This window comes from Ceratotherium simum, chromosome 5 (assembly GCF_057802395.1).
Source record: "Ceratotherium simum simum isolate JZ-2026a chromosome 5, ASM5780239v1, whole genome shotgun sequence".
NCBI classification, from domain to species: domain Eukaryota; kingdom Metazoa; phylum Chordata; class Mammalia; order Perissodactyla; family Rhinocerotidae; genus Ceratotherium; species Ceratotherium simum.
The window spans coordinates 61761959-61788041 of NC_141904.1; the positions used below are offsets into that span (position 1 = coordinate 61761959).

At 41.2% G+C, this 26083-nt stretch overlaps 1 protein-coding gene across 5 annotated transcripts in view; it reads left to right on the forward strand.

Moving 5' to 3' along the window:
* The window catches only part of PTPRG (protein tyrosine phosphatase receptor type G), a 687787-nt gene that overhangs the window by 507487 nt on the left and 154217 nt on the right, over positions 1-26083 (forward strand). For all 5 annotated transcript variants that reach the window (XM_014793421.2, XM_087431273.1, XM_004419875.3 and 2 more), the window contains one exon: positions 21103-21169. In XM_014793421.2, coding sequence (XP_014648907.1) covers positions 21103-21169 — 67 coding nt within the window. The remainder of the gene's footprint in view (positions 1-21102; positions 21170-26083) is intronic.

Genomic DNA, 26083 nt, shown 5'->3' on the forward strand with positions numbered 1-26083 from the left:
GGTAGCACGTTTGTAGACCCTCTTGGCCGATGCCACACACTAAGCAGGAAAGTACTGAAAGCCCTAACTCAAGCAGGAAAGTGAGATGAGAGAAGGAGAGCTCCATTAGGGATCCAGTGACTGAGTGTTGTCTTTCCTGGGGTGTCAATGGGTGATTCTCTTCTAGTCCTAGTCCTGATTTTATTTAGTCCCCTGCAACCTCCTAAAGACCTCACAGTGTCTTTAGTGAAACTGTGCTTTCCACTAGAAACAGACACTGATCTCTTTCATGTAGCATGGCTCTTTGCGAAATAGCGGTTTCATGTAGAAAAAGACCTTTTTAATTTTTATCTATTTTTGTAGCACTGAATATCTTTGGGTGTACAATTTATAACCAGTCTCCTTTCTAGGAGTTTATATGGTTTTATGGGAAGAAAATAATAATTGATATTAATATAAGAACCTTATTGAAAAGAGAAATGGTAGCTGTCTCTTTTCTTGATTATCTTCACTGGAAATGTCAATGTCATGCTACTCCCAGCATTAAGAACTGGATTTCCTATATTGAACCATGATCTCTCTCATCTATAAATTAGAGGTGTTCAAGGTATTCCAGTTAATTTTGAGAACAAAAGAAATGTGAAACAGCTAGAAATTGTTGTAGAAATAGAAATTACAGAAATAGAAATTACAGACATATGGTTGCTTATGTCTTACTTTTCAGGGTGGACATGCCTGTGATGGATTATGTCTCAATAAAAATTTTGTCAATAGAATTAGATTCTTAGATGCATCATGGGCGCCTGCTGTTCCAATGATTTGTATGGTGAATCTTTTATACAATGAAGCATACTTCTATAAAATGATTAATACCCCCAAATTTCAGTTGAGATTTTTGTATCCCGCATATTTTCATAAACAGGAGGTTTCTAGGCCTCTAAAGGGTCACTGATAGGCCTACAGCTTAAAGAATTGTTTATGAAACATTGTTACAACATTTACCATGATGATAAAGGCAGCTTTTTATAATTCAACCAAAATGTTTCTAAGTCCAAGGCAATAACCTATTAACTTGAAATAATGTTTGTTTTGGCTATAAATAACATTATATAAAATGGATTAAGACTTCTCTGGAGATTTGTTCCATGTGAATTGAGTTTTGAGTAATATATGTTACATATTATAGTGAGTTTTCTTAACTGATCCTGTAACAAAGAAAAGGTGCAAAATACATTTTCTGGTGTCCGACTACTGATATTCCCTCCAGAGACTAGCAAACTAACCAGAGTCATGGTCAAAGATAAAATACTGAAAACATGTTTTTGTTTATTCATTCATTATATATTTATGGAGCACCTACTTGTGTCAGGCATTGTACTAAGCACTTACTATTTCCTAATTCTTATGTTACAGAGAGAAAACTCTTTTAATCAGTGCCTTATAGAATTTGTGGCATCTCTTGATGATGAATCAGTAGAAATCTCTACCTTCTCACTCAAACTCTCTAATGGAAAGTGTGCCAGTTAGCCCATTTATTGCCTCAGTTACAAATCCCCCTTTCTTTGCCTATTGTGGTGCTTGAGCTGAATGAACCCTGTAAACATTTCTCCTTTGGTGGCTGGTGCAATGGTGGGCTTTGTCAATAGAGTGCGCTGGGGAAAGGGTGAGGCTCCCCTCCTGCTTCTGTGAGCTACATGGGTGTGCTAGGCAGCTGACCAGGAAGAGGGAGGCCCAGTAGCACTCCTCCCAGCAGCTCTCACAACAGCTGTGGCCCACACCCTCCAGCAAGACCTTTCTTCACTACTAGGAGGCCTGCTCCTTTTGACCAACTCCAGTCCACCTATAGCCTTAGCACTTCATCCGTACTATGCCTATGCTTTCTCATAAATTTCTCTACCATCCAATGAGCCCCTCTTCTGGATATGCTCTGGCCAGCTCTCACTCTCCAGCAAGTTTCTCTGCCCACTAGTGGGCCAGTCCTATGGACCTTCGCCAGCCCACACCTTCTGGCTAATTCCTTGCTATGGGTTGCATGTTCTTGTGTCATCCACACTCTCTCTAAGGAGGTCTGAATACCAGCTTTGTGAGGAGGGCCTTCTTCTGGGTTCTTGATTTTCCCTTGCTCACTCTCTGTCTGTTCTGGAGGTAGTAGCCACTTTCTGTATATGCTTTTCCTGTTCCTCTGAGGGCCTTTTTTCCCCCTTTTTTGGTGGTTAACTACCTTTTACTCGTTAGCAATTCTTCATATTAAATTTTCCCTGTTCAAGTTACTGATGTGGTTTCTGTCTCCTGACTGGACCTTAACTGAAAGGGAGGGGATAAGAGAAAAGTCATCTGCAAAAAGAATTAATCGCTATTGATCTGCCAACTCATGACCAACACCCTATTTTCTTCAATGTGTTTAATAACTGATTTTATTTTAGTATGGATTACATCAGGCCTTCTATATTCAGGTGCTGAATATTCCCACCAGCATTACTGCATTGAGTACAAAATAAGTAAATATCCTTTTATGCCTCCATAATATGAAGGCATTTATCCACTCAGCAGAGATTTCTTCAGCAATGTCAGCATGCTTGGCACTGGAGTAGGTGCTCAAAAAAGGGAATGATGCTCAACCCTGCCTTGCAAGTTTGTCAGGGAGACAGGACCTGACTGTATGAAAAGTTAGCCAACAATGCGGTAGAGTTTGCAAGGCAGCATACAGTCCCATTAGCATTTGTATTGCTTCATATTTCTCAACTAAGTAATGTTGCAGAACACCAGTATTCTGTACAATCTGTTCACGTTTCTAGGCGCACGGGTATTCATTTGTCTTTTCAATTGTTTCCCATTTTCTCTACATACACAGTACTTGCCGGTAGGAATTTCAAGGCCTACAAATTGGTAGGTCCTCTGTAATCAATGAAAGTAGTTTATGACACTAGATCTTTGAAATGGTGTCTGAATATGCACACTTTGGGACTTTAGGAGGCATCTCTTTTACTGTATAAATTACTGGAAGCCAGCTGTACAGGATGAAGCAGGAGTGCTTTCTGGAGTGTCATTGGTTTCGAGATTGTAGGGCTGCATGTGAAGAGATTCTAGTTTTGAACCTTTACGCAGGCAGGATTCACAGAGCCAGGTTGAGAGCCTAGTGTCCCTTCATATATGTACTCTATACAGAATAATATTTAAGATGTTATCCTTCCAGAATTGTTCTAGTGAGTCCCTTGAGTAGAATTGTGTGCCCTTTCGTGCAGTTCTTGTGGAGAAGTTACATCACGTTGGCAGGCAGTGCCTTCGCCTTCTGGAGCTCTGAACTGTTGCTGAAGGTGATGTTCTGGAATTCGCTGAGACCAGCCTTTCCCAACACATACTTGGAGGAGCACTAGTCCTGGAAGATGCTCCAACTTGATTGAGTCCTGGGAAGTGCTATCTAGTGGAGAATAACCTCCTCCTCTTAGAGACTGACAATGCAGTTTAGCATAAGAAAGGCTAAGTCCTGAAATAAAAGGAACCTGTTATTTCCTAACGTGGTATTCCTGAAATATTGTTCACCCTGGATCTTTCTCTCTTAAATATCTATTGTCCCACCAAAATACTGTTTTTCCTACACTAATTAGGGAATCTGACTGTTGTTTTTGCGTATCTGTCTTTAAAGCCTTTACCCATCTGTGTGTGTGAACTTGGATGGCTTTTTAAAAAGATTTTTGGTGGTTCCTGCCATCCTTAAGAATTACAAGGGTTGGATAAATGGTTATGAGGCCTGGAAGAGAAACCATGCATATGGGGTGTAGGAATTATGATGATGTATAGACAACACTTTCGGTTGTACCAGAAAGACATGGCCTCAGGTTTGAGCCTTACACCACCACCACTTTCTGGCTGTGACTTTTGGCAAACCACTTCAATGATTACTTGTTCTTACTTCATAGGGTTGTTGGGGCAAAGTGAAATAATGAACATAGAGCGCTTGCTGTAGCGTGTGGCATATTATAACCTCCCAATGGATGCTAACTGGTATTATTTTGAAGAATAGATTGTGGCCAGCATTTGGGATAGTCCTCTGCAGAGCCTATTTGGGCATTATAGAGGCAGTGACTGAAATCATTTGGACTAGTTTTGCAGAAGTTCTGCTGGTGAAATAAAAGAGCTTGTAACGGATACCAGGTCAAGCCAGAAATATTACCACGTCCCTAAGGCATGTGGATGTGTTCATGTCTGCGAGGAAGGGTCCTTGAGGAATGGAAAAGAAAAACAGCAACTCACGCTCAGGTTGCTCTCCAGTTTGGCGTCTGTGTCCACCCTCCAGCCCTCTGCTGTGACTGTCCTTCCAGCAGCACTTGGGTTGTATTTCTTCAGGTCTTACCCACCTTTCAGCGCAGAGCATGTCACCAGAAACCCTATTCCAGTGTAGAGAATCACGTGCATCACGATTCATGGGATACAAAAATGATTCCTGTCTGAGAGCTGATTTCACTCTGGGCCTATTTGGGAAAACAGTTTCTTAGGCTTAGCAAAACGGTTCCTTGTTTTCTCAGGTCAGGGTGAGGCCAGGCTCTCTCAAGTCCACTGAGATATTCAGTATTGGCATCTTCACCCTCATGCAGGTTCACGGGGGAGCAGAAGGACAGTAAAGATCAGTGGTGTGGGAATGTGGCCTGTTACCAGCCACCGAGAAGTCGAGCTCTGGTTTTGCCACCTCTGACAGTGTCAGAAAGACAGCAGCCCCTTGGAAACCAAGGCAGCACTGTTCCCGCCACTTGCCCTGGGTTATCTTTGCCAAAGCATGCTATAATATAGGCATACATGAATTAGTTCATTTATCATTTGTATATTTGATATATATATATAAATTTATCAAAATTGCTATATACAAATATGTCAACATTTGAATACAGTGTTTTTTCAAAATGCAAATAACTCTTTTTCTAGTTCTAAAAATAATCATGTTGTACAGATTTCAAGCAACATGAGGATCCATTAAGGAGAAGGGGAAAATAGGATGCCCTTTGTTCCCACCCTCCAGGGGGAATTGCTGTTGTTTGCTCTATCTGCATCAGAAGCTTTAAAAGCATTTATAAATATGTGTCACCTAAATAGGATGAAACTCGACTATAAAGTGGTTTTGACCCTAGTAATATGTCATAGTCATGTCTTGATGTTGGTAGATATAGATTTTCCTTATCCTTTTTTAACCACTTCATAGTGTTATACTGCATGGTGCTACCATAATTTAATTAGTTAACTATTAATGGACTTTTTTTAGTTGTTTCCAATTTTTTCTTGTAATGAACAACATCGAAGTATTGTATTCACATTTGGGCCCTTATCCACTTATTTAAGTTTTTTTCTTTACATAAATTCTTAGAAGTAGATTTCTTGGATCAATGAGTATGCCCAGTATTAATTTTGAAAGGGTCTAAGCAAGTATACCGGTACCCACTTGACAAGTTTCTCATCAATGTGGGGCACTGTTGGAGATCATTGTTTTAACTCATAAGGTTCTTGTGCTATTCTCAAATTTCATTCTTCCTTCTACTATCTGTAGCAGCCTAATTACTTCATGAACTTCAACTGTTTAAATTACGTAAGAAATTCAATAGGAAACAGAAAAAGGAATGTTGACCTCTGAACTTCTTAAGTTAATTTAAGAAGTAACTCTTTTTTAAAAAACCCAAAATAAACATGGAAATTTATTCTCTTGGGTTAGTACTGGGGGGCATAACCTTGCTAACATGGGATTCAACTGAATGCATCATTTGTACAGAGGCACAGTCAAAGCTTATGGATTTTCAGGCCATCAGGAAAGTATAGATTTTCAGGCCATCATCACGTTTGTCTCTTCTCTTATCGTCCTACCTCATGATTATTCTGTACCCCAGTGGCCTGACTTCCAACCAAGCAGAATTTTAATCTCCCTCAACTTTCATGAGAGGTAGTATACAGAGTATCTAAAATTCAAAGATAACCCTCCTATTAGTTTATCTTCTCACACTAATGCAAATGACTGAAAATCACAAATGAAAAATTTCCTTTGCTTCAGGAGATTAAAAAGAATGTTTATCTTTGGCACAGACTCCCAACTAAAATTTTGTTCTGTAGTTTTGAGTCATATCGACAGATTTTCAAGGGGTTAGGAATAGAAGCAGGTGCGTTCCTGCTCTGTGAAAAGTGATTGATAATGGAGGAAAGACTGAAACTCATGTTTGCGCTTCACTGACAGCTAAGCCAAAAGAAGAGAATTAAGGTGTCACTTACATATGTGCTTGAAGTCAGTATTATTAATTTCTCTTTATTACCTAAGAATTTAAACTTACATTATAGAGTATATCTGTACCAGGCACAGTATTGATTGCTCCAAGACACACTGTAATACTGGGAGAGAATGTAAGTAGGAGGGTTGTTCAAAAAATAAGCTTACTATGATGTTTTTAATTAGCCAGTCAAGGTTTGCATATATGAAAGCAATTTTTCCAAGTATAGTATTATATATGTTGTATTATTACAATATAGTAATATAGTATTTGAGGGTTCTTACTCAATAAATGGATTATTCTATCAATTCTCATGATATCTATAAGAGGTTATTAAGATGCTGTCTTCATTTCAAAGTTGAGAGAATTGAGTCTCAAGGAGGTTAAATGACTTGCCCCAAGTCAGCAAGGTAACCAGAACTCCAACTTCAAGGTCTGCCGACTCTTAAATTTCTTGCACTTGACCGTGATGCTCTGCTGACTCCCAGGGTCATGGGATAGATTGAGAATCTGTCACAGTATTGGTCATGCCTTTTGGTACCATGTGAGTACAGTTCAAATTCAGTATCATTGCTGTGCTACCTGCTTTCCCGAAAGGTTGCCCCCCACTCTTAGGTGCTTTATTGGCTGAAAACCTTTCCATAAATATCATCAAATTGGTGATGGTTTATGTGACAAAAAGGAAAGAACTTTCCACTAAAACATAAAATTGTTGGATAAATAAATCACAATATATTCATATGATGGTATTCTCTACAGCAATGAAAAACAAATTACTGCTACATGGAACATGGATGAATCTCACAGATCTGATGATGAGTGAAAGCAGGTGAACCAAGAGACTGGCGTATGATTCCGTTAATAGATGTATAAGTAATATGGGAGTATCAGCTGGGGTGGGGAGGGGCTCATAAGGGAGCCTTCTGGGGTACTGGAAATGTTTGTCTTCATCTGCACTGAGGTTACATGGGTGTATACATCTGTGAAGAAGTCATACACTTAAGATTTGTGTGCTTTGCTGTTTTATATTATACTTCAATTTAAAATTAAGATAAAGAGTAAATCACAACACACATGTCATCTGGGCCCTCAGTGTCTATGAGGGGGCCAGTTTAACCTAAGGACCTCTGCGTCTTAGAGTTGATGCTTAATGAAACCTCTTTTTGAAACCCCACTTACATGTGGGTCAGTTACCTGACAACCTTGAAAAGCTAATCTGCAAGCAGTAATTTTTAAATAATTTTGAAGATTCAGAGGAGTCAATTTATATGTCACTGCATCCATACACTGAAGCACATGCACCACATTCACGAGAGAACTCTCCAGGACTCTACGTTCTTCTAGTGACACTTAGCATGGAGCAGACATCTGGAGACTTTGGCTTTATTAGAACCTGGTCCCCAAGTTATTATTAAAAAGGACCAACTTGTATCATTTACTGAGACTCAGATTGTGTCTAAGAGGGCAATACAGCATGCAATATCTTTTACAAAGGTTTTATCTGAAATTATAAGAAAGCTTGAGAACTTAAAGGGGACCTCTCCGGGTTAGCTGACAAACTGCTTTAGGTGGCTCATTTTCTCTACTGTTCTACCAACAGAACTATCGCACGATGACTCATAACAGTGTTGAACTTTGTAGATTTAACATTCTAAAACAGCTCTCACATTTCTCGGTGCACTCTTAGCCTTTTTGAATTACTTGTGCAGTGATACCAAGTGATACTGATATTCAGTGATACTGAATAACACAATACCTACTAAAAGCTGTTTCTAGATTTTGGGTGATTTTCATGTGATGTTCATTGACAGATACAGTTCACTTACTATGCCGTAAAACTTGGGCATTTCTGCGCCATCATTGGAAACCTCCCTGCTTGGTAGTTGGACCCTTTGTAACAACCATGAATCAATCCATCATTCTCCAGAGATTTTTTTGAAGGCTTCCTGTGGGAGAGGCACTGGGCTCCCTATTGCATTGCCTCTTCAGACAAAACAAAACTCAGCATCTGGTTGACATGGTACTAATACTCTGTCTGCTAATACTCATATCACTATCACATAACTCATGGGCTTTGAGCACATTACGGACATAAAAATGCCATTGACTTTTTTTCTTTGTGCTTTTGTTCATCTAATAGATATATCTGCAGTAAAATATCCTAGTTCCATCATTGCCACTTATTAGGTGCTGAGTAATTATTTGTTGAATGTATGAGTTAGTGAGTGAATTAATGAACAGGTGAGTAGTTAGTTGATTAGATGGAGTTTAGCACTGATAATTTAACAAAAATATTTACTATTCAAAATTTTTTGAATTTTTCCTATGTGCCTGGCACTGTGCTAAGTATTTTATGTGGATTAAGTCATTTGACTTTCTCAACAACCCTATGCGGAAAATACTGTTAGTATCTCCATTTCATAGATTGAGGAAACTGAGGCTTAGAGAAGTTAAGTAATTTATTTGCCGAAAGTCGGGATTGGCAAACTTTTTCTATAAAGAGCCAGATAGTAAGCATCTTTGGCTTTGCAGGCTCTGAGATTTCTCTGCAGGTCTCAACTGTTCAGCTCTGCTGTTGTAGGACAAAAGCAGTCACAGGATATATGTATACCAACGGTCATGGCTGTGTTCCAATAAAACTTTATTTACAAAAACTGTCAGTGGGTGGGATTTTCCTAATGGCCCTGGTGTGCAGACTACTGTCACACCTCATCAGTGATAGAACTTTGATTTGAACCAAGGCAATGTGACTTTGAAGACTGTGTATTTAACCAATTAGGAACGTATTATGATCCATAAAAAAAAAGTAGGAAACTTGCTTTAGCAGTCTTTGTTAATACTTCCTATTTTGTTTACTTATTTATTTATTTTGCTTTTGTCTTTCCCTCTAAAGTCTTCCTTTATCAAATATACCACTTTTCAGTTGTGAATTGAAAGAAAATAAAACCAAAGCCCACCTCAGAGTAATAATCCCCTGGTCTCTACGCTGTGGAGCGTAATGCCTGCTCTCACACATCCTTTCATTTTACCCCTGCAGGTCTACCACGGGAGGTGTGCATCATTGTCCACTTGCCCAGAATGATTAAGTCACTTACCTCTGGTCACACAGCCAGTACACGGCCAGGACTTGAATCAGGTTCTTTGAACATAAATCCCAGAATTCTTTCAATTCTTTAGATCCCCTGGCTGAAGTTTTCTTTTATCTTTTTTCTCCCTTTTTTCTTTCCGCTTCTTCACCTCTTCAACAGCTACCTGTTGTTCTTTCCAGAAGACAAACATTTGTTAGTGTCTGCTCTATGCTGGCACTAAGTGGAGCTGGGAATATAAAATCAGATTAAAGCAAATATGAACCCTGCCTTCAGGGAGCTCTCAGCCCAGTTAGGGAGACAGGTGTTTAAACAGGCCATTAAAGTGTAGTAAGTGCTGTGAGAGAAGACGTGTTATGGGGGTTCTCTGGTGACCCTAGAGGAGGTGAGGACTTCTGACCCTCTTCAACTTTGAGGCCCCTCCAGCCTGGCTTTCCTCTGATGCACAGACCACCTGGGCTGCACCCTGAGTTTCAGGCATTGAGAGGCTGTGATTGGTGCTAGAAGGGAGCTAAACAGAGTAATGAGTTAGCACATGTTTAGGATAGGCCAGTTTGAATGGGATGGTCAGGGAAAGCCTCTTTTAGCTGAGATCTGAAGAGCGAGAACCTGCCCTGCAAAGAGTTGAGCAAGGAGCATTCTAGGCAGAGGGGACAGCTGGGTAAAGGCTAGAGGCAGTGAAATGCTCAGAGTATAAGAAGAGGGAGGCTGGGGGGCTGGACTGTAGTGAACCATGGGAATCATGGCATCAGGAATCTTGAGGTGACCTGGCCCCAGATCCTAGAGATCTTTTAAGCAGACATGTGTTGTGCTTGGATTTACTTTTTTTTTTTTTTTTTTTTTGCTGAGGAAGTTTCACGCTGAGCTAACATCCATGCCAGTCTTCCTCTATTTTTTAGTATGCAGGCCACCAGCACAGCATAGCTGCTAACAGAGCGGTGTAGGTCTGCGCCCGGGAACTGAACCTAGGCCACAGAAGTGGAGTGCACTGAACTTAACCACTAGGCCACCAGGGCTGGCCCAATGTTGCGATTAGATTTTCTTTTAAATGGTCATTCTGACTCAGTGGTTCTCACTCTCAGAATCACCTAGGGAGCTTTTAAATATCCAGTTGCTCAGGATAGTGTTTCATCACAACCAGGACAGTGTTTCGTCATTGTTGTTGCATGGTCATCTTTTTTGTTTTTCTTTTAAAGCCGATTAAAGGTGATTCCAGTGGGCAGCTGGGGGAGAACCACTGGTCTAACTGCTATGTAGAGAAGGACTTGGAGGGTACAGTAGAGTAAGCAGTGAAAACAGTTAGGTAGGGCTGTTGGAGCTTTTTTAGGTTCAAGGTGGTGGCGGGCTAGGCTAGAGTTAGAATGGAGGAGCTGGAGAGTGGTGGTGTACGGATTCGAAGTATGTATGCAGGTGGAATATTCTGGACTTTCTGATACATCATATGTAGGTGTGGCAGAAAAAGGAGGAATCAGAATAATTCCCATGTTTGGGGTTTGGTCTACTGGGTTGCAAGATGGTACCATTTTATTGTAATGAAAGATTGGGGTGGGCGTGGGGGGCCTCGTGACTGAATTTAGCTTGGACTCCCAAAACTATTGGTCTGTCTGTAACCAGAAATAGAATTATATTTATATCTTTGTGTGTATTTATACATACCTGGCTGGGTACCAGCAGGACATGCCTGCCTCTTTGGGGAAAGAGTGACTGTAGCTACATTTTTAAAGAATCTTGGATATGTTAGGCACTGTGCTAAATATTCGTTTAATCTTCTTAATAACCCTATAAGGTCAAGGGGGGTAATCTCTGTTTTACAGATGAGGAAATTGAGGCATAGTGAGATTATAATTAACTATCCTGTGATCACACAGCTGTTAAGTGGAAGCAAGGTTTTGAACCTGGGTCTACCAACCTGGTTTCAAAACCTCTGCCCTTAACCACTACACTAGTCTTACATACCCAAGTTGCTGTTTAAGGTGAACCCATCACATTCAACTGCAGGAGGTTCATCTGCATTGTTTTCTAAGGAGTGATTTATTCTCAGGTTATTGTCAACAGCAGTTTTTTATAAGATAAGCTTCTTCCTGGTTAAATGTTACCTACACCTCCCCCACTGGGGCCATTTTTTCCAGCTGAGCCGCTGGAGGAATTGAAAGATTCTGAGTACTGTTGCTTGGATAAGTAGACTGCATGCTCTATGAAGAAATCATATTATTTTCTCAAAGGAGAGAAAGTTGGCCCAGTAAGGGAATGATTGGTGGGAACAAACTTTCTGGTTTTCCATTTTGTTCTGCTACAAATGGCACATTCTATCAGTCAAGGCCTGCTGGGAAAAATTTTGTCTTTTCTCGTTGCAATTTAATTTTATCCTCTGTTGAACTCAGGTGCATTTTAAATAAAAAGCCAAACTGTTCAGTTAGCATTATTCTGTATCTTCCTTGAGTTGGGGCTGGCCTTTGTAAGACTATCACTTATTTAAAATGAATTGGCTTAATTTGTGGGTTTGAAGACGTTTGTCCACTTAAATAATCTTTTTGTGTCCCCCAAAACATTGCTTACTGAAGGCTCTTGAATTGGATGCTTTGACAGCTTCAATAATGTCTAGTGAAAATGATTTTCACTGGTTTGTTGGTGGATAAAGTGAGATGTTTAGATGAGTTGATGGGTTGATTTCAGAGGACAGTGATGGGGAGTGTAAGTCCCCCTTATAATATGAGGCACCAAACACTCACATGAGTGGGTGGTTTAGAATAGGGAATGCCCTGTGAGGTGTTGCTTAGGAGAGTGCATTGATACTTAATCAGTCTTCAGAGACTGCACTATAGGAGCAGTCATTCAGTGCTCCAGAGGAAGCACAGAGTAGAAATACGCCCTCCAAAAAAAAGCATTGGGGTGTGTAATTAGTTTGCACTTAGCTTGGTTGCTATGAATCAGAAACAACAGCTGCTCACACCAGTGCATTTTGCTGTGCATCTTGCCTGGGGACGTCTTTCATAAGAACGCCTTTAGATTTGGTGCTGCAATTTATTGGTTTCTTGTGTTTGTTTAAACATAAAAGCTACTGAAAACTCTTTGTCCCAGAATTGATTATCAGTGCTTATTTGCTCTATTTGGGGTTTGCTCATTATGTTTTCCATGTTGGGACTTGGATTTTAAACATATTGCTGCACCTCAAACTGTAGAAGCTATGATGTAACGTAACAGCTCAGGTCTCTGAGAGGCAAGAGTTTATTTGGAAAGATAGGTACTGCCTTTTAATAGCTGATGCACCAGTGTAAGGAAAATGGTGATGTGTGGATTCTTTATGGAAGCCAGGGCTCTCATCCCCTCTTTGGGAGCTAGAACTAGACGGTCAGTTCTGTAAGGAGGAGCACTGTGATTTGTTCAATATCATAACCCAGGACCCAGTTCTTGGCATGTGGCTATCTGTTGCTGTGTAATAAATTACTACAAGCTTAAAATAACACACATTTATTATCTGACAGTTTCTGTGGGTCCTTTGCCTCATAGTTTCCCACAAGGTTGCAGTCAAGGTGTCAGCTGGAGCTGGGGTCTCATCTGAAAGTTTAGCTGGGGAGGCATCCACTTCTATGGTCACTCAGGTTGTTGGCAGAATTCAGTTCCTCAAGGGCTGTTTTACTGAGGATCTCCAACCCCCTTCAGTTCCTTGCCACATAGGCTTCTCTAGCATGGCTATTTACTTCACTAAAATGTGTGAGCCATATAGGCGGTAGTGCGAGTCTGCTAGCAAGATGGAGGTTAGAATCTATTGCAACCTAATCATAGAAGTGATTTCCCTTTGCCTTTGCCACATTCTACTGGTTACCCATAAGCCACTGGATCAGCCTACCCTCAAGGGGAGGAGCTTACACAAGGGTCTTGAATTCCTGAAGTCACGGATCACTGGGAGACATCTTAGAGTCAGCCCGCCACAGCATGCGGTAGGCACTCAGTGTATATTTGTTGACTGAATGAGCATAAGAGCTGTGTTCTTATGCTTTGGGCTAAGGACACTCTACCATTTTTTCCCCTGTCACCTCTTTATACAACTATAAGATGAACAAGGTCATTTTAATATTTTATATATGATACCTACATGATATTTACATAGCCTTCCCCCATCCCTCAGAAGACCATCTGGATGCTTGGTTACTGAACTTCAGTTATATCCAAAGTGATGACCTTACCTACTCCTAAGGAGGAGTTTTGTCAAGAGAAGGATCAATCTGGAGACCCCTTTGATCCAACATGCTTTGTCTCTTATATTTTTCTTGCTGCATACATAGTGGGGATTTAAAGCAGTCCCCACACAGTGCTTTCTGGATTCTGAGTCTTTTGTAAATGGAGTGCCCTGAGCCGCTTTTTGCTTCAAGGGAGTGAAAAAGCATGGGTGAGAGTTCACATCTAATGTGTTTTGGTTGAAGTCACTAGCTACGTGCGGAAACAGTCAGCTCTGCTTTCTCCCCCAAGCCTTTGATATTGTTGGCGGTTTTCAGTGCATGGCAGGATTATTAACAAGAGAAAGTCAAAGTTGTCCAGCATTGCCACACCAAATCAAGAGAAAGTTGCAGGCGAGTCACTGAACCTGAAATAAGCTTCTCTTGCCTCAGACTTCCCCACATCGCATACTTTTTTTTTTTTTTTTAACTCAAAGGTCATGACAATATCTGTGTGAAATGTTTGCACTGTAGCTTAAGACTCTAGGTCATACTTTGCTAGGTCGGAATTTTTTTTTTTTTGCTTCTTTCCAGTTCAAGAGCAACCTTTACTTTGAGAAGACAGACAGAGGTGGGACAGGCGGGTTCTGGGACCCTGTCTCAAACTGCTGTAAAGGCTTCCCCACCACCTTGTTGGCTCTGAAACACAATGCATGAAAAAGACAAAGAAGGACAAACATCACCATGTGGGCGCCTATGGAAGTTCCATTTGCCAAGTGCCCCAGCCTGCCCACACCCTCCCTCTCTTCTGTTTTGGCTTTGAAATTGAGTGTTCACTGCATCTAAAGCCAGAGGAAATGGCATTGTATACCCAGCCCCGGAGAGTTTGATCCTCATGAAAATGAGAAATCGCCTGTATTGACAAGAGGCCAGCCTGCTGCTGGCGGGATCTGCAGTTGTACAGATTTGCTCCTGGGCCTCGCTGCCCCCCGGCTGGGTTGGTTTTTCTGGTAATAGACTATTCTAAGCCAAGTCTGACAATTTAATGGTAAATACACTGGTGGGCTGGAGAGGTTGGGGCCATGATAGAGATAGAGATAGAGAATGGTCAGTTTAAGTAGACCAAGAGCGTTAAATTTATTGCCTCCGTGGCCTTTGCTGGTCATGAATCCCGGTTCTCTGGAGATGAATAACTTATGAATTGACTAGTTTCCACTAATATTATGAATTAACAGTAAGTAAGCTGTGTCGATGCTCAAAGCTCCATTTGAAGGGGGGAGGGTGAATCCTATTAGAATTTATAATTGTGTTGCCTTTTCGTATTAACCCCTTTCCGTGGCTGAGGAATTAGGAGTTTTCTCATCTGCTGAGGAAAACCAGTCCCAGGGGTGCGTCCTGTCAAGTGCTGGAAAATAGATGATGATAACGGGGCCATACCCTTCTCCTCTGACAGGAGCTCTTCCTTCTCTTGTGAGATGCCTCTGTGATGTTTTGCATACCTATGAGATTAGCCTTAAAGTATGATTCTGCAAATTTATTATTAGAAGTTAAATCAAGCCCCCTGACTATGAGTCCACACTTGGTTACTTGCCTTTAGCTGATTGGGAGACTAAAATCCTCCATTTTGTGAAAAGTCCTACAGGTTTGTAGAGCTCCTTTTTCCTTTGCAATGCCTCATTCTGGCTTGTGTCCCTGTTTTCCTCTCTGACTTTATTCCACGGCACTTTGGGATGCTAAATTTACCAACACCTCTGATCCTGCTTTTTGTAATGCCATTGCAGCAGTGACGGTCAGGAGAGAATAGAAAATATTGTTGGGATGTCCAAAGGGGAAAAAAATTTCTACATTAGAAACTGAGACTATAAGATGTACAAGAAGAAAAGTCATATTTGTGAGTATTAAAAAGGAAAATCAGGAAAAAAAACGATATTTTCAGTATAGATCAGTGGTTAGTGGTTTGGTGCTATGATTGTCTTCTTGAACATAGACACGTCTTGAACGTGTTGACAGGTGTTTAATTTATTAATAAAGGAATCTGTTCTGTGCTCTATATGTGGGTAAAGCCTAACTGAAATGCAATTGTGTGAAAATAGCCAAATTATACATGGTTTATGCCAGGAAGTTCTTGATAGCTACTTGAACCAAAATCTGGTGAATGGTAACCAAGGTATTGAAGTCAGAATGAAAGAAGCTACAGCATTCTTGCTACATGGCTCTTTAGGTGAGAGCCATGGAAGGAGAGGAGAATCAGATCTGAAATTGGATCTCATGAGAAGTGCTTGCCCTTGTCCTGATGTGACATTTTAGCTTCTGAATACACAGTTACCTGCTAACCATCTGGGTGGATGGATGATCATCTCTGCAGTTCAAAAAGGCCATGTGAAGTCTCTGGTTCTGCTGTTTGTTACGTTCCTCCGCAGCCATGGTTAATGGTGTAGTCATTCATCCACAGCAGGCATAAATCCTTTCTCCCACAAGAGGATTTTGGCTGGATGTGACGTTTATAGGACTAAAGGAGCAGCTGGTAATGTCGAATTCAAGGCAAGTAGGTTGTCTTGGCCATCCTATTTAGCAGATGGCCAGGACTTGATAGATTGAAGATTATTAGGATCCAAGTCAGGGGCCAAATGGCATGGTGGACAGGAAAAGCAAATGGCAGCACGCATCTGAATGCGGGCACATGCAGTCTGATGAGCCTCTCTGCCTCCATTTCATTTGCTTCAAGCAGGAATAAATGCAGACTCCTGTAGAGCCTGGATTATAGACACATCTCTGGAGGTTATTGATAACTTGGCAACTAATTTATAGTTGGTTGAGGGGCCGGCCCGGTGGCGCAAGTGGTTAAGTGCACGCGCTCCGCTGCAGCGGCCCGAGGTTCACCGGTTCGGATCCCGGGCGCGCACCAACGCACCGCTTGGCAAGCCATGCTGTGGTGGCATCCCAGATAAAGTGGAGGAAGATGGGCATGGATGTTAGCCCAGGGCCAGTCTTCCTCAGCAAAAAGAGGAGATTGACAGATGTTAGCTCAGGGCCAATCTTCCTCACAAAAAAAATATATATATAATTGGTTGAATCCTGATGGTGACTATTATTTGGAAAGAAAATTTTATGAAGTTTAGATTTCATCAGCATTTATATGAACTTGGCCTTTTGCCCAAACCTACGTGTCATGGTTTCCAGTATTGCTAATGTCTCTATGTATTTTGGTTATATCTAAAGACAACTTAAAAGCTTAATTCAGAGCCCTCTGTCTTGTTTGTATGCCATCCTTTTGAAGATGACTAATGCCACGAAAACTGCTCTGAAATGGAAGTGCCAGGAGCTAAGTTTTGCAATGAGAGCGTGAACTCTGCAGGGAAAGGGGGTGTCCATTTCTTCTAGTCCATTTTAAGCTCATTTGTGCAATTGCTGCCTTCTCAATATTACTGCATGACTCCTTTGATCTTAAAGTGGAAGGAAGCAAATTTCATGAGCCAGGAAAACTCCTCAAGTGGCTTTAAAAGGAGCCACATATTATCAAAATGAGTAGATGTCAAATAAAATATAAATTTGAATCTTTTGAAATTTGCACTCAAGTAAGTATTACTTTTAGAGCCAAGCACGTGGAGAAGCTCAGGGATAAAATTGCTGTTGTTTGACATTCCTTAAATTGAGTATTTGGGTCAAGTTGTTGCCCAGTCATATCCATCCTTTATTGAATATTGTACTCAGCATTATACTCCAAGCTTTACACATTTAATCCTCATAACAACATTATGAGGTTATGTCCCCATTTTACAGACGAGGACACTGAACTCTAGGGATTTATCCCTGATTCAGAATTCCATTTTTTTCCCACCCCTTGGCCTTCTCTACCTGGATGGAGAAGAATGTACACATGGATTGCTAAAACAGTCTTCTTCGCTGTAGGCATATTTCAAAGCTGCCCAAATCGCTTAGCTTATATCTGTGAATTTTTTTTTTTTTTAAAGCAGCAAGTGATTGAAACAGTGAGTAGAAGGGATTATTTCAGTTAGAGTTGTGCCTTCCTGGAACAAACCCACTTATTAGCATGCTGTTTGGATTCCCACCCTGAGTTTTGGGACCAAGTCATAGACTGGAGAGTAAGCTCAGTAGTGTTAGTAAGTTACTTTGACCAGCCAATAATCTCCATTTTTCCTCTCCCTTTCTCCTCATATATCGTCTCAACTTAGCCACGTAAGCCAGCAAGGGAGGCTGTGGAGGTGAATGGGTGTTGTAGAAGGCTTTTCATTTATGAGGTTGCTTAGAATCTAGGGTCAGGCCCTTGAGCTGGAATTAGACCAGGGTTGAGTAATGAGACACAGAAATACTGTAGTCAGAAGTGACCAGAAATTGAACCTGCATGGGCTACAAATGCTATCGTGGGTATAAGTCATGGAGGATTAGGAATACTTTCTTTGAGCTTTCACATCATCAAATAAGACTAAATGCATTAAAGGGTCCTCCTGACTATAAAACATCTACAAAACAAAAGCAGTTAGGATAAAAAATTGGGATTATTTATGCAATGTTGCCGTGGTAGAGGAGGGGTAGCACAGTTTCGGAGAAGCACGTGAGTTGATCAGGTTGACAGCAAATGTTGTGTCTTGTGATGTGGAATCTCACTGAAAAACCTTTAAGACAAACCGTAAGCAAAATGTATGGGTTAAGAAAATTATTGCTGTCATAGCCTGTCCCCCATCTTCTACCTCTACACACACTCGTAGAAGTTCTAACAGCTAAATTTTACTCTATAACAGATGATATCGATTAGCTAAAACAACAATTATTTTATTACTTTAGGATTTTGTAGGTTAGCTGGTCAATTCTTCTGGTCGAGGCCAGCTCGGCTGGGCTCTGCAGACTGCAGGTGGTTCATTGGAGGCTGGATGGTCTCGAGTGGACTCACTCTCCTATCTGGTAGTTGGCAGGCTGGTGGGTCTGGAATGATCTCAGCTAGGACTGCCTGTGTCTGTTCCATGTGGTCTCTCATCCTCCAGTAGGCTAGCCTGGGATTCTTCACCTGGTGGTCTCAGGATTTCAGAGCAACAAGGGAGTATAAACCCAAATATTCACCCAGGTCCTATATAAGCCTCTCTTGCGTCATGTTTGCTGATGTTCCAGTCGCTAAATCAAGTCATGTGGGTGAAGCCCTGTTTCAAAGAGTGGAGAAGTTGATATACACTCTTGATGGGAGGAGTGGCTCAGTTAAATTGCAAAGGTGCATGTGACAGGGACGGCAGGAGTTTGTGGTCATTCTGCCATTTCCCACAGATATTAGAATAACTGCGGGTAGTTAAACTAATGTTAGCATCTCTATCAGACTGAATCTGGAGGAAGGAGAAGGGAGACCATGTTTTTGTCTATAACTCCAATTTGATATGGCATATTTCTCTGAGCTCTTATTTTATTCTATCACTTGTGAAATTTGGCCATGCTTCCTGGTAGATTCTCTTATGTTGCTTTCTTAAATTGTGATTCCATTTTTGACCATGTTTTAAAGATTTGATCAGTATTTGCTATGGTGCAAATATGATTTTTTCATTTTGGTGTATTCTGTGGATGTTTGCCTTTCAAGAACGTTTCGTGTTTCAACCAGTGTGTTAAATCCCTGGCTAGAGCTTCCTGTCAGGAAATTTGGAGGTTCACTCATGCCAACTCCCAGAATTCCACCTTTGTGATCTGATACACTAGGTTCCTATGCACTGATTTTTTTTATATACCTGTAGTGTTTATGATGTAGTACCAAATTCCACATTATTTTATTAGTCTATAAACATAACACCATACATAATGACACCTGTGTTTGAATTTAGTCATAACTCAGCACTCCAGACACTAACATGTGATCACTGTTAACTCATAGAGCCTCTAACCTGGGTTTCTGAATCTCAAACTCTGCACCATTGACATCTTGGGCCAGATCATTCTTTGCTGTGGGGGACTATTCTGAGTATTAAGGAATGTTTAGCAGCAGCCCTGCCTCTGCCCACTTGATGCTAGTAGTGCACCCCTCCCCGCCCCCACTTGTGACAACCAACAATGTCTGTGGACATGGCCAAATGTCCCCTGGGTGGGGGTAGGGGGTGGGAGATAGGTACATGCACCTCCAGTTGAGAACCACTGCTCTAACCTGGAGATGCTGAGGCAGGAGAGAGAAAGAAATGCATGAAGTGTGGGTTATTATCAAAGCGCAAACTAGGAAAAGCAACTCAACAGGGAGAATCTCTAAGTGGGGAAGAAGTATGGAAAATTTTAAGTTACTTTAAAATTTAACCTAAGATAGCCCTAGATTCTTGTGAAATAACTAGGAAACATCAAGTTGGGTCTTGCTACACATTGAAAGTTTCATCAATATTATTATCATCATCAACTTCATTATGTTAGAAGTGGATTAAATGTAAATACCATCCCTGAAAATAAATTGTGGAGCTATGCTGACCACAGATAATAGATTTTGAAAAACTCTTTCTTTGGCAAAAGTTAAACATACACAAAAGTAGAGAAAGTTGTATCGTGACCCATCCAATACTCATCACCCAAGTTCATAAATGATTGATTAATGGCCAGTCTTGTTGCATCTATACACTGCTCGCTTCTCCTGCTATCCGCTCCTGGATTAGTTTAAAGCAAATTCCAGACATCATTTCATTTCATTTGTAAGTATTTCAATATGTGTCTAAAAGAAAGTACCTAAAAACCAAAATTATAATATGCTGGTGAAATTTTAATCATCTGGAAAGGGTAAGAATGAGGATTTATGCTGAGTAGTATCAGAAAGTTAAGAGAGGCCGGCGCCGTGGCTTAGCGGTTAAGTGCACGCGCTCTGCTGCTGGCGGCCCGGGTTTGGATCCCGGGCGCGCACTGACGCACCATTTCTCCGGCCATGCTGGGGCCGCGTCCCACATACAGCAGCTGGAGGGATGTGCAGCTATGACATACAACAATCTACTGGGGCTTTGGAGGGAAAAAATAAATAAATAAAATCTTTAAAAAAAAAAAAAAAAGAAAGTTAAGAGAAAGAATGAGTGAGTGTCGAGATCAAAGAGGCTTGACTTTTGGAGGGATCAAAAACGCCAGAGGGAAATGAAGATGAGAGACACTGTCTCTTCGAGTCCTCTCCTCTCCTCTCCTGCTTTGAGTGACTCTTAGAAATGCCTCTTATAGTATGTGGTAAGGCATAGGGGACTGGGATCCTTAGAAAGGAGAGTAGGGTGGTAGGGAACAGATCCATTTTCTAAAAATAAGAGAAAAAAACACAATCACAAGAAGGTATTGAAATATTCAGTCCAAGACGGATTGCTCTCTGATGACTTTCAATGACTTTTTAGCTGATCAGGGTCTACTTTTAATAAAACAAAGCAAGAGGAAAGTCTTGCAGTTGCTTTTTAAGATTTTGCTGGGACTGTGGTATTTCTCTCCTGATGTATTCTGAGAAGTTCCTTTCTTTTGATTTAGACTTCCTCACTTGATTCTATTATGTCGTAAATCTCCTGTGTTTGGTGAGAGCCGTGGTATATGTGAGACCTAAGCAGCTTGCTAGATAACATCTATTTTTCCCCCCTTCTCTTTAGAAGATTAAACTGAGACTGTTGTGTCTGATGCCAGAATAGGTTTAACCAATCATGTTTCCTTTACATGTAGGTCAGTCCAAGGGACAATTCTGCACTGGATCCTATTATCCATGGGTTGAAGGGTGTCGTCCATCATGGTAAGTAAGCCATGTACGCTTTCTTTTGCTGGGATGTGAAGGGCTAAGGTCTCTGCCTAAAGGAATGGGGTTATCTTGCAGAGGACAGAAGGTGACACCCATTCCTCATCCACTGATGTTGAAGGGCATTAGAGCCGTTATTTGATGAGTAAAGAGCACGCCCATTTATTACCTGCAAATGGGTCTAGGTTAACAGTAAGCAATTTGTTTCTCTTCAGGTACCACTTTGAATGCGTATGTTATAAATCAGAACACCCTAAGATGTACTATTGATATGCGTTGAACCTGCCACTTGTCTCATCTCTCTCCTAAAAATATTCTACTTTCAAGTATCTTTTCATTTATAAATTTCTTGATTTGCCTCTCAGATTTAGGGGAAAAATTTAAGTAGCAGTGACAAGTCATTAAACTTTGCTGCCTATGAGCAAGCATCCTCAGCTACTAGAATGGAAAAAGCTAGGCCATGTCCTGTGGAGCACACGTCTTATCTTCAGGCATAAAACTGAGAGAGAAAGTAAGATAAATGGTTTCTGTCTTTCCCAACTGGTTTTTATTGGAGGAATTTCCCTGCAACTTTATTATCAGCAATGCATCATTACCTATGACATCAGGATCTTCTAATTTCAAAAGTACCCTTGTCACCAGGGAGGTGTGGAGTCTAGAGGTAATGTAATGATTTGCAAAGTTTTAATAATCTAATTAGAATTCCAAAGACATTGACAGAAACAGCATTAGTAGCCATAATAAATCTCCTCTTCATCTCCACGGCTGTGATAAAACGTTTTCACACCTTTCTGGGAGGATTGTCTTTCGACATTAGCCAACTCTGCAGAGCTTAACAAATATCTTTCCCTCTTTCTCTCAGGGAAACTAAAACTAGTTGTCAGTGTTCGGTTGAAGCAAGGGGGATTTTGGATTAATTGTTCTGCTCTTATAACTGTTCAATCACGAAGCAGGTGACAGTAATAAACCTAGTGAAAGTAGAAAAATAGGGTAACTGAAAACACATAATAGAGGTTTTCATTGTTGGAAGTTTCCATTGCTTCTTCTCCATTTCGGTTTGTGTCTCTGAAGTAAACCTCTCCCACAGAGCTGTGAAGTAGGTTGCATGACAGTTCCCCTAGGGAACAGAACACCTTTACCAAAACTGATCTGTCTGCACGTTTATGTTTTGATGTTCGTAGCAATAGTGGTGGTTTGGGGCAGTAGGGAAATTTGCATTGTACTCTGGGCAGCTTCAAATGTGCAAAGCAAGCTGGTGCCGTGGGCAACGTATTATGTATTCTGAGCTCCTTTCCTAGAAGATCCCCTTGAACACTCAGTTGATCAAACTCCTTGAAATTCGAGTCCATAGTGTAGATTATGAGTTTTACGGTTTTGAAATATAATAAATGATGGATAGATCTTCCTTCCCCCAACTCTTCTTCCTGTTTTAAAACAAAGATATCATAAAGAGTTCTAGAATCTTTAAAACAGGTACCTGTTCTTCAGCTGGAAAGGAAGCACTCCACCGACTCTGGCATTTGAGTAGATCTGTGTTCTTATTTTCACAGTGTTAATTGAAGGAGATTCCATATGTTAAAGATAAGCAGTAGGCTTCCTTTAGTGCTCAGATCCCCAGTTCTCAGTGAACTCGCTGCATAGTGATCATTTGGTTCATGAGCTGTGTGCTGGCATACTCGTATTATCCTTCCTCATTATCCACAATAACCCTCTAAGAGGCTGTCATATGTAGGGATACTTTACCCGGCACTGGGAGGGTGGCAGAGATGCTTGGGATGGTTTCAACCCTACCTTCCAATTGAGAAGTCAGAGGATAACTGCAAAAAATAATTACCTGTAGAGGAAGTTCACTTGTTTATTCAGCAGAAGTGTTGTGTGCTCATTCTTGGTAATTATGGAGTTGGTGCATTGATTCAGACAGACATAGGTCAGCCCTCATGGACCCAGAAGGGAGCAGAAGTGCTGCCTCTCACTTCCTCCAGCCTGCCTAGTATGTTACCCGTTCCTGCCTCTGCACTTGCTGCTTCTGCTTCCTCTGTCAGGAAAGTTCTTCCTTTAGCTCACAGCAAGAGTGTCTTCATCTTATGACTTCAGGTCTCAGTTCAGCTCTTGCCTGAACTGAAAGTTCTTTCTTAATTATTCTATCAAATTACCCATCCTCTCCCCACTCCCTTTCCTCCCTGTCACATCCTAGATTTTGTTCTTTGAAACACTTAAAAGTATCTGAAATAACCTTGTTTATTTATTTACTCATATATTACCTACTACATTGTAAGCATCATGAGGGCAAGAACCTGTGTGTGTGGTAAATAGTAGATTCTCAATAAATATTAACCGAATGAATGAATCAAGTAAACATACAAATAAGTGAAAATATCAAAATATAAAATTGGAAGAAGGGAAGGAGAAACTAAAGGGCACTTGGGTTTTGCTTTGATTGAGAAGAGAAAGGAGTAGGATAATGTCTTGGAAACATGCTTTTGCCCCCAGTTCTCGGGCTGTTGCTGACTTCCATTTTGATAACCCTCATCACTTGTCATTCTTCCAAAAGAAAATGAACATTTGAAATAGCTAAAAAAACTTTTGTTGGAACTAGAAGCATTTTCAGTTGAACGTCCTGTGAGGGATTTGAATGATCTGTTAATTTGATGGGACATAAATAATCGTGCCCTTCACAGAATCTCTGACTTGGGAATGATGATAGAGATGTGTAAAGAGAAAAAAATCAATATGAATTTCTGTTACAGTTCAGAATTGGCTTTTATTTCTTCAACTCTGGGAATCATATCTTAGAATATTAATTTCTCATTAAGTGAATGTTTTTTTAATAGGAAGAATCTTATATGTTCCTTCAGCTGAAATGGAAATGAGTAATCTGGTCGCAGTAGCCATCCATACTTGGCATCTGGTCTTTAGGGTCCTCTGTGAAGCAGATGCCAAGATGGAATTTTAAGTGCAGGAGAGTTTTTTGGCAGGGAGGGACTGCCTGGGAAAGATAAAGAGGAGAGGAGGCAGGATTAGGATTAGGAGGCAGGGGAGATGGTTGGGACAACAACGCGGGTCTGACATCTCCGAAGGGACAGGGAAGCTGGGAGGACTGGCTAAACGCAGCTCTAAGAAAGTCTTGGCCAGGCCGTCAGAGAGCCCCAGAGCCACGACTGCCCATGAGAGGAGTCCTGTGTTGGGCAGGAGTGGCCTGGCTCTAGTGCCCCCACCACGTTTAGTCATTGGCTGGAGCATCCCAGTGAGAGTGGCTTCAATGTGAACACCGTGTGGATCCTGAAGGTGCAGCAGCTGCAGGCTGTCAGCTAACAATGCTCTTCACGGCAGTTTGTCCCTGGAAGGCAGATCTTAGGGGTACACCCCCGTGGCTGATGTGGAGGTTCACATCTTCCTTCCAAAGACACCTTCCTAATCACATTTCTGAAAAGTTGTTCTACTTGGTCTTCTCACTTGTAAAATGCTCAGAGGTTCTGACAAGCAGTGCTGTTCCTTTTATGTATAGTTATTAAGTGCCTGATATAAGTACCGAAGCTAGGCATAGACAGCACAGCAGACGTGGACCGGCCCTCATGGAGTTTGCACGCTCTTGGGAGAGACATATGGTTAAGCGTGTAATTACATTAAAGAATGGGGAGCAGCAGATTTAACTCAGACTTGGGGATTTAGAGAAGACATCTCAGACAAAATGACCATGAAGACCTAAATAGTGCATAGAGATTGTCCAGGCAGAGAAAGGAGCATAGGGTTTCAAGCAGGATCAGTGTAGATGAAGGTGTCTGGTGGTGAGAGAAGATGTGGCATGTGCGAGGCTCTGAGCTTGACAGTGTTGCTTCTGTAACGCTGGGGAGAGATACCCTAGAAACCTCTTGGCAACATAAAATCTGTTTCTTACGTGTTCATTTTTCTATGTAAATTGTGATTTTTTTACAAACTTGAGAGCCATGAAGAAATATAAGTAGAATGGAGAGAGGTGATTTACCGTTGATTGTGGTCCTGTCTATCCATTGAGCAACAGATGGAAGCACTAAAATATATCTAATTAGGTATCTTATTTGCACTACCACCAAAATCCACTGGAGAGGAAAGATTTAGGGAGAAAGCGTGAATCCTATTCACTGCATTGACTCTGTCGTTTACAGTGCTTTTTATATACAAGAACCAGCACGTGCTAGTAGCCACACCTGATAGAAATATTGGTTCCAAACAACTTAGTTTAGTCCCAACTTTTTAAAAACCCACTAAAATAATAAACTTATATGTGAATTGGTATAAAAATGTAGCCTTCCCTTATAAATAGTTACACCCAATTGATCAATGCTAAGAAATGTGCATTATGTCCTCTGTCAATGGAAAAGTATTTATTTTGTTCCTTTCAGCTTTTTGGATTACCTACTTTCTATTCTTTTTCGTAGTATCCACCCAAAGAAACTCCAGCAGGCTGTTTGTGTACCTATTCTTGAATACTGTCAAAAAGGCATTGACATGGGGCCTGCCCAGTGGTGCAAGCGGTTAAGTGTACACGCTTCGCTGCGGCGGCCCGGGGTTTGCCGGTTCGGATCCCTGGCGCGCACCGACGCACTGCTTGTTCAGCCATGCTGTGGCGGCGTCACGTATAAAGTGGAGGAAGTATGGGCACAGAGCACAGGGCCAGTCTTCCTCAGCAAAAAAAAGAGGAGGATTGGCAGATGTTAGCACAGGGCTGATCTCCTCACAAAAAAAAAAAACAAAGGCATTGACACACTAACCACTGCCTCATGTCAATCATCTAAGGCCAGTTTTTTATTTCCGGAAGGAAACTTGGTAGTAGCAATTGTTTGGATGTTGAGCTCTGACTATCTGTCCCTCTTTCCCCATCCCCCTCCTCACTGTCACTTCCCTCTTCTGCTGAAGATACCACCTTGGTGAGCA